Below are 21,423 nucleotides of genomic sequence, written 5' to 3'. Positions count from 1 at the left end.
CAATAGATCAATACCAAATCCTCGTATCCACTATATAAACAGCTGTCCATTTCATAGCCTCGGCTCTCAATGGGTGAGGTGGGTTTGAGATGGGTACCTGTGAATTGAGACATGGCTGAAGGCATGAAAGAGCCACACATGTGGACTGCAGATAAGTGATAAAGAACCAAGATAGTTGCAAACTAATCCATTCACAAAAGGTTTTGGACAGTCTAAAATATTATTATGAAATCACCAAAGCACACTTGATATTTTTTGTCATTTAAGAGCTGAAATACCCAGTTAAAGCACAGCTATAAGCTTTCTTAATCCGTTCTATCTTTTCTATTTTCCATTCCTAAGCTCTTACAGTGACTGGAAAAAATATATCAGCTCAAAACTTAGATGTGCATAAACATATTTACATCAATGTGAAACTGACATCTTGAGTCACACAATCTGAACTGAGAGAATTTTAAGTTCGAAAAGTGTAATTACTTTTTTTTAAATGTTGCCCTTCTGATAGAATAGTCACATTGCAAGTTTATGTTAGGAGGGTGGATATGTGTTTCTGGGTAGTGCAACGTGCAAATGTAGGTGAATACCAACAGTGGGTACTCATACATGTCTTGAAGACAGTTTCCCTCTATGGAACTGCATACCGATTTGTAAGAGAAATTGTGTTTCTTGGGTGCAAATGGGAACGAACCATGTTTAACTGGTGTTAAAGGCAAATAATTTCCCGATGGAGAACATAATTAACATGTGGAAAAGCATATTTAATTCACAAGTGCAAGTGCAGACGTTTTCAACTGGTGGAAATTCTGCATTTGTAAATTTTGCCTATTGGAATTCTCCTGGAATTCTACAACTCTTACAGACACCATGAAGCATAACTGGGATCCTTTGCGAATCTCCAAAAATGTGTAAATCTATTGCAAACTTAGGAGTAATTCTACAGTAGAAGGTTTCAGACTTTCAACCCTATGGCTTGGTGAACCTGGCCTTCATTGACTTATCACTCATTCTGCAATATTGCTGTATAGCCCTAGGCAAATAATGAATGTAAACTGCTCAGAAGTTACTAGGAGTCACTGGGCCGACCGGGATAACAAGAAATAGTATTTCACCTCAAGACTTTGGCTGCTTTCAGCAGCAGACATCTCTAGTTGAAATACTGGGCAAAAACATGTGGTAATTGGTGCGTAAAGGCAATTTCCATCATGCTATTCCCCCAAATCCCATAATCTGGAGTATTTCTACCTCTCCCTGAATTATCAAATCCTCTGATATCGGTAACTCCATCATGTGGAAATACCACGCTGAAATCTGCCCAAATCTGAAAGAAGCCTTTACCATTTTTTATGATTTTGCACATTGTGAGGAGCTGAAAGAACAAACGTGGCATAGAAAGGTTGTCAAGATACCAACAGATGAACGCTCAAAACAGTATGCTATGAATGTACCTACATTTATTGTGCAAAGGTGTCATAACAAACAATAAATTGACAGAAATATATACAAGAAGCCTACACAGATGTGCCACAGTGCATCCGTGTATACTAGAGATAGATAATGATGCAACTTGAAGAAAAACATAGACAAATATGAATGTGCAGTAACAAATAGTAGTCGAATTGATATATTACATTTTCAGGAAAGTGCCTTGATGAACACATCATACTTCAGAGACACACTGAACCTGCCACAGCCCTTCACTAGAACAGTGAATATTGTTTGATACGTGTAAGAAGGCACACAACTTAGGGCCAATTCAAAAACATTATTTCAAAATCCATGAATACATCCAGTTACTACCATGCAAAAAATGTAACATTGAGGGCAAGTTAAAAAAACCATGCAAAAGCGGCTCACAGTCTGTCCTCCAGATATTTGAGGGTAGGGCAAAGGAACAAGGTATTTCTACCACATGCACTAATAGAAATCCTATGTTTGTCACCCACTATCTATCTGGCTCACCTACATATGAAAACATTTCTAATAGGTGGGGTTTATATTAACTTGCGAGTACTATTTTGAAGTGTAATGCAAATCTTCACGGGCTATGTAGAGTTAACTGGCCGCAAGTTGCCCAATGAGGGTGTGACAGCAAATGATTCTGCCTGATTTCGTGGAATGTAGCAGGTATTTTAACTAAGCTATCAGATGAGACATGGATAGAATACATTAAATCCTCTAACATATTTTGCCTTCAAGAAACGTGGAGTAGAGAGAACCTTTTCTTGGATGGCTATAGTACTTTGTCTGTTGCTGCTGAACCCTCACCCTCAGGAAGGGCAAAGGGTGGTCTAATGACCTCAATTTCAATATGTAATATGTCATTAAGGATAGATAAAATATGTTATTATCCATGGTATCAATTGATCTTGTGTACTAATTTGATTGTTGTACCTCTGCTTATGGTGAACTGGTACTATAATATCTTTGACACACACGTGTCGTCTGTCATTGACACTTTGCAGGTGGAAATCACTAAAATGACTGGAAAAATATCACCCTTATGCATTATGTGGATTGGGGATTTTAATTGTAATCTATGTCCATTTAGTGGGAGCCAAATCTGTGGGTTATCAGACATTGATGAACAACCCTTGCCCCACTTCAAGCACACTACACAGGGAGATGCCTTAAACAACATCATTGTGGTAAATAACCTCTGCATACTTGATACCCTGGTCGATAGGTCAATGGCCCCGATACCAACTTTTCAGGGGGCTAGGGGGGTCGACGAGTATAATAGATTTTATCTTATTTTCTAGTAGTTATGCTTATTTAGTCGATGACTTTAGGGTAGAACCGAACCCGGCTAGTGACCATAACCCCCTCACGTTATCAATGAGCATAGTGACACCAAGGACAATGCCCATAGAACAACTAATAACATATAATTACAATCAAGGGGTTAGAATAAAATGGGACAAGATCGATCCTAAGAAAATGGAGGAACGGATCTTTGAGGTTAATTCCTTAGAAATAACGACATGCCTAACTGACACTTCTGATCCAGAGAAGATAGTTCAACGTTTAGAGGCCCTCTTTAAGAGTGTGGCCACAAATCTACTTAAACCAGTTAAGAAAGGTGTTATTAAAGACAAGAAATGGTTTAATGGGGTGTGTTCTAAAGCACAATCAATGCTGAGGAAGGCCCACCATGTGGCACCCCGGGATAAAGAAATGGTCAGGAATGCAAGGCAAATGTACAGAAAGGCAGTTGAGAAGAGAAAAATGGAACTAAAGGCGAAGGCCTGGGATGACTTGGAAAAAGCCAGTGACATGCGAGATAGTAGGTTGTTTTGGGAGGTCATAAACCGCCCACTATTTATTAGCGAAGAGAGGTCTATGATATCGCATATAACCGGGGAGGTCTGGGAGACCCACTACTCAAAGATATTTAACCCGAAGGGTATTTTATTAGCAGATGATTGTGAGGACGATGTCCCCTTAAATGCTGAGTCTGCACAGCAGCTCAGCCTTTCGCTCTCCCTGGAGGAAGTGGAGGAGGCATTAAGAAAAGGTATTGCCCTGAAGGCCCCAGGGCCTGATGCTGTACCATTGGACTTGTGTAAAAAGAATAACCCTGGGCGGCCAGCTACGCTCCGTGCACGGAGTGCACGGAGTGCCGTCTCCTACGCATTTTGCGTAGCCGGCGTAGCCAGGCGGCACTACGCGCGCTCCGCAGACGGGGCGTAGCCGGCCGCCACCCGCCTCCCTCCCGCCCTCCCTAAATACATAAATAAAGGCAAATAAAGGCATAAAAAGCTTTTAAAAACACTTACCTTGTCTGCCGCGTCCCCGGGGCTCCCTCTCGCCGTCCCGCGATGCGCGCCGCCATTTTGGATCCTAATGCGCATGCGCGGGCGGCCGCGCATGCGCATTTCTCGTGAGGAATGCGCATGCGCGGCCGCCCGCGCATGCGCATTAGGATCCGATGCGGTGGCGGCGCGAATCGCGGGACGGCGAGAGGGAGCCCCGGGGACGCGGCAGACAAGGTAAGTGTTTTTAAAAGCTTTTTATTCCTTTATTTGCCTTTATTTATGTATTTAGGGAGGGCGGGAGGGAGGCGGGTGGCGCGGAGTGGGGCTACGCGGAGTGCGTGGGTGGGCGTAGTTGTGCACCCACTTCACGTAGCTCCGCGGAGCCCCACTCCGCCCACTACGCCCAGGGTTAAAAAAGAATCCACAACGTTGGGCTCCCCTCCTGCTAACTGTTTTTAAAGCAACTATTGTGGGACGTACCCCATCATCCTGGAAAAATGCGGTAATCGTTCCCATCTTTAAGAAGGGAGAAAAAGATGACCCCCGTTGCTATAGACTGATCTCCCTAATAGATGCCTCCTGTAAACTATTGGGGAGAGTAATATTGGCGCGATTGGAAAGTTGGGCGGATGTATCTGGTATTATTGTGGATTCCCAATACGGCTTTAGGAGAGGTAGGTAGGACCACAGAACAGTGTCTAAATTTAGCAATGATCATGGGTAAGTACATGAAGGCCAGGGGTGTTTCAATCCATCTGGCCTTCATGGACTTATCCAGTGCCTTCGATACTGTTTGCAGGGGAAAGCTCTGGTCATTAATGGAGTCTATGGGGTTCGAGGAGCCATTGGTCACCCTGTTACGTAGATTGCATGCTGCAACTTCTGTTGCTGTACAATACGGCCCAGGCGGCGAAAAAAATGGGAAAATTGCCTCATTCGAAGGCGTCCGCCAGGGCTGCATCATGGCACCTTTTCTGTTTTTAATTTACACAAATGGTTTGGAACAGTTTTTAGTCCAAAAATGTTTAGATTTTCCCAAGATAAACAGCAATTATGTACCGCTGCTGTCATATGCGGATGATACTGTTTTGATGACTCTAACAGCTAACAGCATACAGAAATGTCTGGATGCCTTTAACGAATTCATGTTGGGCTTAGATCTCAGGGTCAATTTTACTAAATCATACGCTATGGCTTGTGGCCCAGGCCGAATTAAGACCTGTAAATATACTGTGGACACTATGATCATTGAAAAAGTCACAAATTTTAACTATTTAGAACATATTTTTAATAGAACACTAAACTGGGATGACTTGATAGATACTCGGATCCAAAAAACATCTAATCTGTAGAGGCCCTTTTCCGCTTTGTTAGTAAATTGGGGCAAAAACCAATAGGGGACTTGATGACCCTGTATAAATCAAAGTGTGTGTCTGTGGTGACCTACAGAACAGGGGTATGGGGATATCATAAAAGCAAAAAGATTCAAATTATGGAGAATACATTTCTGAAGCGCTTATTATCAATCCCCAACAGTTCTCCAAATATTTTCTGCCATACAGAGGTGGGATTACAACCTGTGAAAGACAGAATTCATTTGTCCCCTTTACTCCTCTGGGGAAAAATATGGACCTCTGAGGACTTGTCATTCACAAAAGAAATTTTAAAGGATTGCATGAATCTTGATAAGGCTATGTCGATACCCTGGTTACGCTATGTAAAGGAAACTTTCCATAAAATAGGGTTAGAACGTTTTTATGATGATCCGGGCTCTATTAATTCGAACATGAAGAAGGTCATTAAGAATACTTATTACACTGTTGAAGGATCGCATAGGCAAGAAATATTAACATATGATCAAGCGGTCATACCACAACAACAGTTTTATTTGTCATTTACTACGCACACACAATGGCGCTTCTATTTGACTAGATTTTGGTTGCAAATATTGCACTTTTTGGCAGCTTTACCGAAACAAGGGGGCTGGTGTGAGAGACTGCCCCCTTGCCCATGTAATAATGCAGCCCAACAAAGAACAGTGCACTTTGTCCTCTTCTGTTCACTTTATAAAGCTCCGAGAGATCGTTTTATCAAACCCCTTTTGAAGGATATTAGACCTTGTACGTATATGGAAGGTTTTGAGTACCTGAGATTATTGTCATATGATGTTATATGTAGCTCTATGCTTAGTTTTATCAGATCTGCACTTTCTATTAAGAAACGCTATGAACTATGAATTTTTATTGATACTATGTCTTTTTAAATATGATATTTTGTATATTGAGAATGCACTGCAGTTTAAAAACTTTTTTAATGATCTTGGGAGGTCAACGTGAAAGATTTTAACCAGTACTTTTCAATGATCTACCTCACTATTGTAATGTATACCCCCGTCATTGTTCATAGTTTGTGAATTTTGGTACTTTGAACATGAACTGTGAAATACGATTTGTGATTGAATGTATGATACTTGTTATTTTAATAGTATACTTTTATGATTCTTTTTTTGAATCGAATAAAGTTATTTGAAATGAAATTAAAATGATTCTGCAACAGATCCAGCCCTCTTAACTATTTAGAGATTATGATTCCTATCAGGATGGACCTCTGGTCTGCAACATACCATCGTTGTTGGACACCCTGTTGAAGGACCTCTACCAGTGGAGTAGATTGCAGATATTTTGGATCAGGCACATCACTAGACATAAAACTGAACTTCATCCCCTGGTTATTAAGTGTGTCTCAGAAACTACCATTAAGATTTTCAAACCATGTTATTATAAACAATGATTTTCACAACTTCATCATTAATCATGACTGAAAATGTTGTTTCCCACTGATTAAGAACAACAAACGAAAACAGAATCCCAGGCAATATGAATTTTATTGCTGAGTAGAGGCAGTGTGAAGCCCCTGAATTCCCTTCTTCTGTCAAGCATGACGAGCGAGACGTCCTTAAAAGTGGTAATAGTATCTACTTCAGATTGGATAGAATCTAATTTTCATGATGCAGCAACAATATCATTTTTAACCTGAGTCCTTTTGAATTGTGCAAAATAGCTTTTGCATGCTGCATTTCACGTACAGAGTTTATGAGGACAGCATTAACTCCTCTTCTATACAAATTGTTTCACCTGGAACAATTTTAACGGCCGTCAAGCTTTTGCATTGTATGATGATGTTGTTCCAGGAAGGTCAGCCTTACCATCAGTTCATCAGGTTTGTTGGCTTGTTCGGCCATTAACACCTCCAAGTGATTCACTATGGTTTCAAACTGCTCAAGAGAATAGTCCACCTCGGAAAAGGATTTTACAAAGTCTTTACGCAATTACTGCATTAGAAGTTGTATGTTGCCTTAGTAGAGGGAGCCTGCATATCACCTCGGAGAAAAACTGACCTGAAGAATGCATCACCGCCTTTGCAGTTATATTGCCCATGAATTACTCTTTTTATCAAAGGGGTCTTTGACAATTTATTTTTTGCTCTTACAGTCAAGGGAACAATTGTGAGTCTTAGAGTCTACAAAAAGGATATTACAAGAGTTTGATGCTGAAATTCAGAGGAACACCAGTCAGTCACTGCCAGAGTAGGACGAACACATGAAGGTAGAGTGTAAATTGCGGATCCCTCACTCCGGGGGCAAATGTTCCGCAAACATGGGCTTCACTTCATGTGGCCTTCTGCGTAATGCCACCAGGATGAATCCTCTAAAACCCAGAATGATCAGACGTGATGAGCTATAGACATCTTACTGATTATTACGTAGAACCACAACAACCCTTATGTTGTAACTATAATATTTTCTTATGAGCTGGAAACACTTGTCTACCACCACTCACTCCACTCCAAGGATATAACAATCCTCCATTATAGCATACTGCAGAGCCGTACATGAGGACATGTATGCTTCTCCTTCCCTTCACAATGCCTGTGATACACTTTAACAAGTTCAAATCACAGTTGTCTGGCATTTGGCAGGGATAGAAAAGTCCTATGTGTAGTGATGAAACATCAAAGACCATATCCAAGATTTCCAGTACTGATGTAGCGCACCAGCCCATCATGCCGCAAACCTTCATGTGAGTTTACCTCCTTCCATGACAGCGGTCATCTTGAATCGCAGGATCCCAATCGCAGGATGACCGCTGTCATGGAAAGAGGTAAGCTCTGCTGTTCCTAGAGTCTCTGTCAGGCTAGAGAACAGCTGCCTACTTCCCTCTGCTGGTGCCCAATGCCTGCCACATCAAAGAAGGGGCTAAGCCGCTAAGGTAACTTCAGGAACAAGCTACATAGCTTCAGGAGGCTTCCACAGAAATTAGGTTCCTGGAGCACAGAGAGAGTGCGTCTCGCTGGGTCCTAGCAGTGGCCAGGCACCATTTGAGAACTACTTTTATCACAATCTACATTATTGGCAAAGTTCGCTTTTTAATGTGGAACTGGGCTGTTTGTGTACCTCACCTTTATTTTGATTGATGTTTTCTAATATTGTTTATTGGTTTGAGATATGTCCAGAAGAGTTTTTTTTAAAAAAACACATCTTTAGGAATGTGGACATATGTCCCTTTATCCGCATTTAAAATATCAACCTACAATAATATTGCAACTAGTATATCGCATACCACTACACTGCCAAGGTAAATCTATATTTCCTATTCGTAACTCTACAAACACTTACCTTGCGATGTAGTGGTAAAGTCGATATTGTGGATGCAATATCGTCGATGTTCTGAAGGAGATTTTGTGGCACAACACCCAGGAACACGTTTACAGCTCTCCATCACTTGGATTATTGTAATGAAACTCATCCACCTCTCCCACTGAAGAACACTGACATTACTTTGCAGGTACAAGTAGGCAATATAATAACAATGGGGGAAATCCAGCGATTATGGCTATGCAACATTGGGAGCTTTACAAATCTTGGGAGCTGATGCTGAAGAGACTTACAGTTTTCAAAAATAAACCCCACAGGTGATATAAAAGAACATTTAAATCAGGCTACAGTAGACTGGAACATAAATACATTAATTGATTTACATTTTAATCCATGTTTCATAATTGTAAAATAAATTCAAGAAAGCAAGCCCTAAATGTGAGCATTTTACATTGTCAAGTGGGAGGTAACTGAGAGGAACTCAGCAGGAATTTCTAATTACGCTGAAATGAGTTAGGTGTCACTTACGGATAGATGAAGCTGTTGAGGTCGCCCGGAGAAAGTTGTGCAAGCCATCCTCACTGTCACTTGTGCTCGCCATGCTGTTCCTCATTTGCATGACAGAAAGCTGAGAGCAAAGGCTGGGCTGGCGGTCTATCTTTTTGGCTACCTGAAAATAAGACAAAGGTATATTTGATTTATTAAAAATGTTCTGCTCACAATTTGCGATGCTGCCCAAAGCACTGAGACGAGTAGGCGTCTAGTAGCAATATTGCTACTAGGTGTGGAGTGCCAACGTGCCAGAGGGCAAACGTTTATATGAAGCAGAGGGGCCGTTGGAAAGGAAGGCGGGGCCTATTATTGAGCCAGCAGGGGGATTAGGCAAACATTCATCTTTTGAATCCACTCTAAAACCCAGTGGTCCAAGTGGGGAGGGGGGATCTGAGGGGCATGGCGTGCCCTTACTTTTTAATTTTAGGAAAACAGTTCCTCTACTTCTTGTCAAAAGTCAGCTGTCCTGGGATGGTTAATTCCAGGAGCTGAAAAGCTTCAGCCAAAGTGTCATTCAGGTAGCCTCCTGAGCTGTGAAACAGAAAGAGGGGAAGACAGAAAAACAAGTCTTCGTGTCAGGGTGCCTGATTACCTGAAAGAAGTGTAAATGTGCCAAATGCTGAATCTGCAAATGTAAAGGGTGCCTGGAAGCCGGTATTGGCTTTAACTGATGGAATCCCTTGAAACTTCCTGGTGATACACATTTATTAATTTCGGGAGGTACTGTAAGGGAGCTACCTATTAAGATGTGAAGTGTGTTTTTTTAAAAGACAGTAACCATACAAAATTGCTTCCTTATGACACACATTTATTCTTTTTGAGGGGTATGGTAAGGGAGTTACATTTTAAGCTGTGAATTCTGTGCTTTTAATAGACAATTATTAAAATTAACAAAAATGCACTATGTACACCGTGCAAAAAAATCTATATTTTGGAAACACTTTTTATTTTAAACCTTTATGCACATTCTGTAGCGGCCTAGATTATACTGTGTGTAATGCAAGTTTGAAATAATGTCATGCATTTTCACAGTGCGTTCTGTCACAGACTGGGACACTATAGCACTAAACATACACAAGTCACTATTCTCCATTGCATCAACCAGGATTTGGTGCAGTGCATTAACTGATAGAGGGTTCAGATTTTAAGATAGTGTATTTCCCAGTGATTAACATATTAATTTTCATGTAAGATGTGTGTTATTTTATATGTAGTTACCAGAAGGTGAAAGACTGAATAAAGATAGAGATTATTTTGGTTTTGTAGCCACGCCCACACTCACCCCACCCCTTGCCCCGCCCCCTTACACGTAGCATCACAGTTCCCATACTTTTTTTTACTGCACTTCGAGGACTGCTAAAACCACTAATACAAACATATCTATTTTCCTAAACGCCTTTATCTGAGAATAACAACAACAAGCTTTATTGCATGGAAGCACCTGGACCTCGCGCTTACTAGCGGTTGACCAATTTTTTTTAATTCAGTTTCAACCCGGGTAGGAAACTTCTTCTGCTTTGGAAGGAAACTGAAGACGGCTGAAATGCCAGAAACCGGACCTCGGAAGCTTGTTTCCGGTCCAGGGAAGGCATGGCTTGGCAGTTCGGACTGGACTGTTCCCATGAGGCACAGGGTCAGACTGATTTGCATATAGCCATGTCTGAACTGGGGTGGCAGAGTGGGCTAAAGAACGGTGATGGATTAAACCCAGGTCTGTTGACTGGGTGTGAGTGTTTGATTGGTTCAGATGCTCCGTCCATCACCACCCCCTTTTGTACCACTTGGAAGGAAAGTGAGCATCATCCGTTTTTAATGCCATTGCATTTTGTTGGCACGTCTAGGCTGAGTGTGTAACAATGTATCTTGAGATTTGGAATTTATTTTACCTTGTGATCAGTTGCCATTTTTTGGGGGGGTGGGGGACGGGGGGTTTAGTTTAGAATTTCATTTCGGACTAATACGGAAAGCAACCGTGTGCGCGTGGTTCTAGGGCGCATCCCAGGAAGAGCCAGTCCCCCCGGGTCACAGACGGTGCAGTTCTACGTGCCCGCGCGAGGGTGGGCTCGAGCAGCTGCTTCATGACTCTGTCCTGGAGACGTATGTACTCTGTACGACCATCCTCTCTCACAGAGGAAGAGGGGACCTCTGATACCTTTGTGAGTCTACAGGATGTCCCAAACCTATCCTCCAATCATGTCCGTCTGCGATGCTTGGCTGCACCCGATTGTTCCGCGCACACATCCTTATGTACTATGTCTGTGGTGCCTATGGCCATACCAGCCTGAAGGCGCCCGATCTCGTCCTTATGTACTGCGGTGAGATCATGAATAATGTTATTCGACTGGACGTGTTCTTACGGAGGCGGTCAACATGAGGCAAAGGGTGGAGGTGATGATGAATGCGTCTGCGATGAATAGATTGCTCTTAAATTAATTGTAATCTTAATGGAACGTACCAGGCAGGTTAGTTATCGTGTGATGGGAATTAAATCTTGCTGGATCCCCTTCAGTTTATTTACGTGAAGTTGTACTTATGCATTTACTGAAATTGTAATTGATATTATGTTTTGCTTTTATAGATTTTTAACATCCGCATTACATTTTTTGATGATGAGGAATAATATCAATAATTCGTTTTTTTATATATTCACCATTGTGGAAAGTGATGCAGCTTATAAAAACTGATTATAACTGTCTTGTGTGACTATTTAAATAGCAAGAGAAGCAAAATGGAAATTAACATGTTTCATTTAGCAGAACACCCGATTTAGAGAAGACAGCGCAATGAACATAAATTTGTGTAGAAGCAAAACATATGAATCAACTGTGTGCCGCTGAAGGATAGTATTTAACGTTTCAATACATGATATTGCATCATTTTTATGTTTTCACGACAGTTGCCTTTTGGTATAAATGTGCAGAAGTGAAGAATTTTAATTAGGCAGCATATTGGTTATACTGCCACAAAGTACTGAACGATGCCAACAGTCTTCTGTTTCACGTTTGCAGTGTGACTGTTACTTTATTATGAAATGCTTGCGAATTTAGTGCTAACACTGCGCAAGAGAGAGCATTTTTTGTTTGTGCAGTCTGTATAATAAAAAATACTGAACGCATGTAATAAATATTTTTTAAATGGGTTAAACTAATTTATGCAATGTTATTTGGAAAGTGGTAAAGGGCAACATAAAAAAACATGAAAACGTCCTTATACAGTCACACGGTGTGCCCAGATTAATGAACAATCTCGTGGCGCCCTCTTGTGGCAAAAGAAAACACCATCATATTACCTGACGCTCATTTGCAGTAACTGGGAAATACTGTAATTATTTACAATATTTTGGGTTTCAAGAAGCATAACGCAATATATGTATCTGCCAGTTTCTTCACAGAAGCCCTGACCTGTGCGCTGGTGTGAGTACGGATTTCAGTAATAACATAACGTGCATTTGTAAAGCACATCACACCCGTGGGTATCTTGGCGTTGGATTAGCACAGGGGTCTCCAACCTTTTCTGTAGTGAGAGCTACTTCCGATCAGTGAAAATCGTCGTGAGCTACTAAAGGCTGAGCAACTCGCGAATTGTTCCCAGAGTCCCCCCACACACAGCTTCATTGATTTAAGGGCCACAAGAGAGAAATAGTTACCCATTTAGTATATGCAAAGCACAACATGAAACCAAATCCTATCCCACTTCCCTCTTGAACAGACTGTGTGATCCTGGCCTCTGCAGTCACCAGCGAATCACACTACAATCATAAAATTATAGGGACTTGCAGAGCTGTGTAAAGCTACCAACATGCTGAAAACTGAATGTCTGCCTCTCATTCCTGGTCATCAACTACACTGCTCCGTCCCATTACACAGTAAAGGCACCTCAGTTGTCATCACGTATGACACGGAAACACTTCCACACAGGATCACAAGACAACGACAACACCATACCAACCACACATCCTACATGGCATAGCCTGCTGGCCATATATGTAAGCACCTCAGTGCCCCACATAGGGGTAATAAGCTCTTGAAAATATATAAATGCTGCGATACAACAATTTTATTACATTGTGCCTTCTTTTTTTTATTATCACGCATAACTGTAACTTGAAATGCTTGAGTTCAGGGTATGCACTGTGCAAAAATCTCCCCCAAGAGAATATAAAGCTGTTACACATCGCTTGCCTCTTAGTACATTAATATAGCATTGTCATAACATAAGGGACCGTGGCAGTCCATGACTGTTTCATGTTTAAAAACTATAACTTTTCGAAATGCCTCTTAAAGCAGTGGTGGAATTTGATGCTTCGTTGAAATGCTTCACCATGGTGGAGAAATAAAAGAACTTCATTTTTTAAAGGATACCGTTTTTGTATGACTTTTGTGTCATCATTTGCAATATTTTCAAACCTGTGCTCGTGCAAGGATGGGGCCATACACCTAAGCTTGATTCATGTTTCAGCTTCCCATGTTCATTGGCCTCAGAAAAATATAGTCACTACATGGGTTGGTTAAGTACTTTTTTCAAATGGGATACATAAGTGAGGTGTTGAGCCTTATGCTCATTGTGCCATAAAATTAACACTTGATTTTAAATTTCTCCCATTATTTCATGAAATCAAAGCAGCGTTTTTCAGGGATTAAAAAAAAAAATAAGGTACCGCTTGCAAGTTGTCCCTAGGCACAAACCGAAAACAGGAAGTTATTATACCTTTCTGTCATCATTTCATTAAATTTGAATGAAAATAAATGTAAAATGATGTATCTGGGTCCGGTTTGGGGCCAGGAACAACTTCACAGCTGCTATGTTTTTAGGTTGCTTACGTGTGACATTTAGGCATAATATCCATGGAAACAAATAAATATCACAAATTGACCCCGTCTGCGACATGAAAAAATTTGTAGATTTACCATAACTTGGTCTTCCTGCGGATGGTTGCAGTGCTAATCTGCTGGCATCGCACGTTCAACATGGGCAGAGGCGCTGTCTCTGAAGGGGGCATGCTGCTGCAGGTCGAGTGGCATCATGTCAAGGACACTGCTGGCTGCAGGCATCACTCGTCCCTCTGTGGCCTCAGTCAATGCTGGTGCTCTGCTGCTGGGGTCACGCTAGGCAAAAATGCATAAACTGCTCTCTTGACTGGGCCTGGTGCTCAGCAGAGGGCACGGACTGCATGCTGCCTGCAATGCTGGTCTACCGTGGCTGCAGAGGTGTCTTTTAAACGGCAGCAGTCATCTTTTAAAGGCAGCTCAGCGCTGCTGGGAACATCGTGATTAGACAACAGGTGCGTGCTTACCAGCCTCTTCAACATGCAGGCCCGTCAGGAGAGGGCCATCTCTATACAATCTGGATGACAGTGTGCCCCATGCACCCTCCACCTCCCGCATAAGGGCTCAGGTCAGTCCTCCTCCTGTTTTCACTGGGCGGCAATCATTGTCTGCTAGTGCTTCGGGTGGGGTGGCCCCCAGGAATAAAACACACATCTTCCGATGCCTAGTCCATGTGGCCCCAGAGAGCATGACTTCCTCTGCCCACATGGTTAAAAGTAACCCTGGGCGTAGTGTGCGTAGTGGGGCTCCGCGGAGCTACGCGAAGTGGGCGCAAAACTACGCCCACCCGCGCACTCTGCGTAGCCCCACTACGCGCCACCCGCCTCCCTCCCGCCCTCCCTAAATATGCAAATAAAAGTATTTAAAGGTTTTAAAAACACTTACCTGTCCGCCGCGTCCCCGGGGCTCCCTCTCCCGTCCCTGGAATCGCGCCGCCGCCATTTCGGATACTAATGCGCATGCGCGGGCGGCCGCGCATGCGCATTTCTCATGAGAAATGCGCATGCGCGGCCGCCCGCGCATGCGCATTAGTATCCGAAATGGCGGCGGCGCGATTTCAGGGACGGGAGAGGGAGCCCCGGGGACGCGGCGGACAGGTAAGTGTTTTTAAAACCTTTAAATCCTTTTATTTGCATATTTAGGGAGGGCGGGAGGGAGGCGGGTGGCGGCCGGCTACGCTCCGTCTGCGGAGCGCGCGTAGTGCCGCCTGGCTACGCCCGCTACGCAAAATGCGTAGGAGACGGCACTACGCGCACTCCGTGCACGGAGCGTAGCTGGCCGCCCACCCTTAGTTAAAAGGTGTTACTCAAGCCTAGCAGCAGCTGGCACCAGGAACAGCAAATTTAAGCTGGTGTCGACATTGTCCAAACATCCTGGGTTGTCATGGGGGAGGGCACTGCTTGGTGATGCTCATGCTATGACAGGCCACGTGGTATCAAGGAGGCCACTGCAGGGCTGAGTGAGTGTCCATTTGCTTGAATCACGCAGCCAGCCCCAAGGCTGCAGCGATGTCCGAATTGTAATGTGCATTGTAGGGCCCCCTAGGGCGGCAATCTAAAACCATGCTTCTGGCAGGCCGACTTCACCCGCTTCTCCCCGCCCCAGCTAACTTAATAGTCAATGGCAGCAGTGTAATACCGGAAGGAACGACACAAACAGACAAGAGCTCGAAAAGGCATGAAAATAACATAATGACAGTGACAGGGTACAAAAGTGAGCATCGGACCGCGAGCTACTGGTAGTTTGTTGGCGAGCTACCGGTTGCTCGCGATCGACTGGTTGGAGACCCCTGGATTAGCAGTTGGCTTTTTCAGTGGTTGTTTGTCTACCCACAGATCTTTTGTTGAAAAAGCCTTATTGCTGGGATGTAGAAAACAATGCAAACTTTGTTCGTATATAGCTGCCTTCAGCATGATCCGGGTGCAACGGGAGATGGATGGGTGGAGTGAATTCATTCTAAAATGTGTGGCCAGATGGGTAACCAGATCTTGAGAACCAAAAACCGGGACATTTTGCAAAAATAGAAGACGGACTACAATTTTGCATCAACGGTGCTGCGCAGAATGACAACTCATATCAGCATAGAAACACAGAACAGAAGCACTAAGAGAAATTGCTTACTAATAACAGATGTTAGCTAGCACAACTTTAGAACACCCAATTAGTGCCTCTCACTGGTTTCAGTCGACCATCTCTAAAAACCGGGACATGAGCCAAAATTGTTGAAGTCTGCCGGGACAGCTGCTGTCCGGGCAAATACGGGACGCCTGGTCACTAGGCCAGAATCTAGGGTGAAGAGCAGGGCTTTTGCGCGCAGTACTTTCAAATGAATACCCAAGCAGATAAATCTGGTTTTTACAGTCTGGTATAGTACAGTCTTTTAAAACCCTGTCACTGCACTGATACCATGATAGAAGCAGTAATGTGAGCAGTCACCACCTCCCGTACCTTTGCGATTGTTGTTACATGCTCATCCCTGCTCTTCCAATACCAGTAGAGATTTGTGCTTGTTACATTTGTAGGGAATAACCACACCCTGCATGAAACTGTAACACTGTATGCTGCTGGGAGAATAACAGCATAGTATGTATTTCTCCTCGCTCATCTCCGGCATTTTTGGAGTCAAAACTCATACTCTCTTCACTGTAAACACTGAATCATCGGCATTACCCCTTTGGCAAATATTTTTATGTTATGCAGTTTTATAAGACACAATTGTCTGTCATGTTAAGGGCCTTTGAGAACAATCACCGAATTAAGGTCCTCATTTACAAAGATTCAATTTAAGGAATTGTAAATTGCGACAAATAACAATTCGCAACTTGCGATTCTTTAAATGGAATGTACAAAATGGATTTGTTAGAAGTGGTCGCAATTTGCCCAACTTCTAAAGAATCCATTGGTATTTTGGAGAACCAACTTATGTAATAATAGGTTTGTTCTCAAAATACTGATTCATAGTGTGTCGCAATTCAACCTACCTCAATAATATGCATGAAATACGATGTACTTTGTCACCCACTACGATTGGCTACATTCACATGAATCATGGCCTCCTAGGGTCACCAGACCACAATGTCTGTGATTGCTTTTAAATAAAACAATATATATATTTTTTCAAATGCAGCCCCCTTTCCTCAAAGGAAAACGGAAAAACGGAATGCATTTAAAAAAATAAAAATAAAGAATAATTATTCAAACCTTTTTTATGAACAGGCAGTGGTTTAAAATGTTCAGGCGCACTCCCTTGAGGACCCCTTCCTATTTGGGAGTGGCTTATCACCTCCTTTGAGAAGGTGGCAAAATATTAACGTTTTGCAACTAGATTTCGGTCACAAAACATTAATACATACCTTAAAGATTCTGTATCTGGAAGGGACACCCTTGACATGCACTTTCCACATACCATAACAATATTTATTCCCAAACCCAATTAGTGATCCTGTCAAATTTGGTAACTTCTTACTGAATCACAAATTGGGTTTGGTGAATAAAAAAAATGAACAGTGTGCAGTCTGAAAGGCTCTGATTTTATGTTCAGCCTTACAGACTGTAAACTGGTTTTGTACATGATGTCCTAAGACTTAAGACTGACCCATGAGCCATTGGTCAGGTTACGGGAGAAAAGGGACCTTTATATTTTTTATCAAATTTGAGGGGCTCTTTGATTTCAGTTATAAAGAGTAAGTTTCAGAGCTCGGCTGCAAGTACCAAACACATACTACTGTCATACTGCATCTTTTAGCAGCGGGGAAATAATTACTTTGCCATGGAGCGTAGTATCCCAGAAAAAGTACAGCACGAATGACAGGAGTGAGGAAAGCCCGTGACTCGTTAGTTATTTACATAATGAAAATACTTTAATTGAAAACGTTTTTTTTCTCTAAGCAGGACAGAGAAGAGAGGAATGGTAAGATGCACAAATCCATTCTGTCGTTACACTCTCCCATGGTACCTCAGGACGTTAACGTGCAACCCTGCAAACTACACCCTATTCCTGTTATCGAGCATATGTGACAGACAGACTATTGATGAGCTACTAACTTAATTTCTGTAGCACTTTTACTATTTTATGCATTGGCAATGTATTGAAAAGGAATAGAGGACCATGGACCATCTGAGATACAGTTATTTCCAGTGTTTTAGGTCCAGCATTCGTGTTAAGAATTCTGTACATTTATTATAACACAGCCAAACAAAGCATAGGTGCTTGTGAAGCAGAAGCCAGTCACAATTAGTGTTTGTATGTGAAATGGGGTGATGTAAATAGATGAAATAAAAAAAGCAATGAAACATCCAGTAAGTCTGGCCTTGGCAACAATGTGCAGTGTTATGTTATGTTAATGGGTGACTTATATAGCGCACGGCTACTCCAAGGAGTGTCCCGGCGCTTTCTGACCCATTACTGAAAAAAGGAGAAGGACAACAAAAACATAACAGAATTACTGATTAAAAAGCCAAGTTTTCAGGGCCTTTCTAAAGGCAAACAGGTTGGGGATGCGGCGGAGATCAACGGGAAGGGAGTTCCATAGTTTGGGGGCGAGATGTTTAAAGGAACGTCCACCAATTCTGGCCTTCTTAATGGGAGGCACCATTGCCAGGCCAAGATTTTCCGACCGGAGAGATCTGGTGGGCTTGTAGAAAGAAAGCCGTTTCTGAATGTAGGAGGCCCCTACCAAATGGAGTGCCTTATGGGCCAGTGTAAGAGCTTTGAATGTGATTCGCTTCTTAATCGAAAGCCAGTGCAGGGAGGAAAGCAACTCAGATGATCTGGCTTGCCGGGGTAGGCCGAAGATGGCTCTGGCCGCAGAATTTTGTACAACCTGGAGTTTGTGCAAGAGATAATCCGGCAAACCCAGGTAGAGGATATTTGAATAGTCAAGCCTGGAACAAATCAGAGCTTGTACTGTCAGCTTCCTATGGGCTAGAGGGAGCAGAGGAAGGAATTTGCGCATCATTTTTAGCAGACCAAAACAGGTACCCGTGAGACCTGTGATCTGTGTTTTCAAAGCAAGGGTGTTATCAATTTTGACCCCAAGGTTTTTGGCGACCAAAGAGGAGGAGGAGGGGGGGGACATGCAAACCGGCCACCATTCCTGCCAGGGCGGATCTGCCTGACAGCCGAAGAAGAGCACCTCAGATTTATCAGGGTTGCACTTGAGGCTGCTTCGCTGAAACCAGTTGAAGACAGCCCCAAGGCAACCACGGATGCTCTCCCCGTCGAACTCCATGCCCTTCTTGCAGGTGAAGAGGAGCTGGGTGTCGTCAGCGTATGATATGATCTGGGCACCCATTGACTCCGCCAGTACCGCCAATGGAGTCATGAAGATGTTAAAAAGGGTCGGGCTCAGCACCGACCCTTGTGGGACTCCGACATCCATAGGCGGCATCTCGGCGGAGTACGGGGGGGCCCAGACCACTTGTCGACGACCCGCTAGGTAAGATCTCAGCCAGCTCAACACCGTCCCTCTGAGACCGATCTCGTGAAGTCTTCTCAAGAGGGCATCATGCGGGACGGTGTCGAAGGCCGCCGACAGATCCAACAACACCAGCATTGCTCTTCCGCCTGTGTCGAGAACTTCCTTAATGGCTTCGTTAACTTCCAAAAGAGCGGTCTCAGTGCTCAAGTTGGAGCGGAAGCCAGATTGGGTAGAGTGGAGTAACCCATGGTCTTCAAGGAAGGAAGAAAGCACAGAGTGAACGTGCTTCTCGACGATCTTAGCCAAACTGGGCAGGAGAGATATGGGCCTATAGTTAGCATGTATCTCTGGATCAAGGCCTGTTTTTTTTAGAAGGGGAACGACCATTGCCTTCTTCCAGGCTGGCGGAACCATGCCGCAGGACAAAGAAAGGTTCAAAACAGAAGAGATTAAGGAATTCAGAGTCATGGCATTCCTGGCTAAAAAGCTCGCCGGACACGGGTCAAGCGGAGAGCCAGATTTAATCCTGAGTAGAAGATCCAGAGAATTAGATTCCAATAAAGGAGGAAACTCCGATAGAATGGGGCAGGAATCAGGAGATAAGGACGTCAGATTGGAGTCATGCAATGATGCAATAAGGGCAGCTGGTGGAAAAGATTCTTGAATCAATTTGATTTTAGTGTTAAAGAAAATGGCCAGCTCCTTTACCCAAGGTTCGGAGAACTTGTGCTGGACTATGCTAGATTTGGGAGAGATAAACTCTTTGACAATGGTAAAAATTTCTTTACTGGAATTTGACGCAGACTCAATTCTATCTGAAAAATAGTTCTTTTTGGCCTCAAGAATGTCAAAGTGGTAAGATTTAATAGATAGTTTATAGGCAGACTTAGCTTCTTGATCATAATGCTTCCGCCAGAGTCTTTCGGCTACCTTACAGTTACGCCGTGCCAGAGCAAGTGATTTAGAAAACCAAGGGGCCGAGCAGCGCTTGACAGATGAAGAGGGGGTAGAAAGAGGAGCAAGATCATCAAGCCTTTCAGTTAACCATTCCTGGAAGGTTTCAAGGTCCCTCTCCAGATGGCCGGATAGGATACAGGGATATTCCTGAAGCGCTTGAGCCAGAATCTCAGGAGTAATTTTATGCAGAGGTCTTCTGGGGTGCCTGAGGTGGTCTGAATTAGTATAAGATGTTTTACTTCTGGCCTGAATTACAAAACTGATCAAAGAATGGTCAGACCAGAGAACAGGGGTGGGATGGGACATAATAAGGGGAAAGGTGGAGAACACTTGGTCAAGCGTGTGACCCTTATCATGAGTCGCACTTGAGATGTAAGGAATTAGACCAAGAGGAACAGTGATGTCCTTGATTTTAATCGTTTCACTGTCCAACTCAACGTCCATATGGATGTTAAAATCCCCTAACATTATGCAATTTTCCACCTTCAAGCAAAGAGCAGTATCATATACATACATTTTTATTGTAACCATATGCCAAAGAAAGAAGAAGAAACTGTACCTTTGGCTTAGAGTTTCTGTAACCTAAACATATAGTTCAAACAAATACTTTAAACAGATAAGGATAACAGAAATAATAGAATAAAGTATAGGAAGAAAAAAGCATTGGAAACACAAAGAATTGGCCTACCAGCCTTGGCACTGAAGTGCACTTCTTTTTAGGAGGATGTGCACGTGATCAGGAGCAATTCAGTCACAGTGCAAGACAGCCAATGGCTGAAGTGGGCAGATCCTCTGCCCATGCTCTATGTGCTTGTGGGCACAGTAAAATTGTGAATGGCAACTTGAAGACCAATCGATCAAAAAGACTGCTCTCAGGCTCCTTGATGCATGCATTTTTTATTTAAATGAGGCTGTTGAGACAACTACACCTGTAGGCCAACCCTAAAAATGCTGCAAGCCAGAGGAGCTGTGGCAGTCATCACATGTGGAATACAAATTTACAGCTTCTCGAGAAGCACTTCTAAAGGGATTCAAATAAAGTATTTAAAGGCATTTGCAACACAAAGGTGTAGACATTTCAAGCCCGCTTTGCCGAAACTGCAAGGGAAGGTGATTCAAAATATATATCATCATATCACATCTTGTATGTTTACTTGTGAAAGTGGAGGCCTAGTGAACGTGTTACAATCCCGAATCACAGTGGCCTTGTACTATAGATCAAAATAGGCGGATAGTAGTAATCAGCTGTGTCACAGAAT

At 43.0% G+C, this 21,423-nt stretch overlaps 1 protein-coding gene across 4 annotated transcripts in view; it reads right to left on the bottom strand.

Moving 5' to 3' along the window:
• Positions 1–21,423, bottom strand: part of POPDC1 (popeye domain cAMP effector 1) — a 339,238-nt gene that overhangs the window by 45,704 nt on the left and 272,111 nt on the right. For all 4 annotated transcript variants that reach the window (XM_078648448.1, XM_078648445.1, XM_078648444.1 and 1 more), the window contains one exon: positions 8,938–9,075. In XM_078648448.1, coding sequence (XP_078504574.1) covers positions 8,938–9,075 — 138 coding nt within the window. The remainder of the gene's footprint in view (positions 1–8,937; positions 9,076–21,423) is intronic.

The sequence above is a fragment of the Lissotriton helveticus genome, chromosome 6 (assembly GCF_964261635.1).
Source record: "Lissotriton helveticus chromosome 6, aLisHel1.1, whole genome shotgun sequence".
NCBI lineage: Eukaryota > Metazoa > Chordata > Amphibia > Caudata > Salamandridae > Lissotriton > Lissotriton helveticus.
This window is presented reverse-complemented; position numbering and strand designations above follow the sequence as displayed.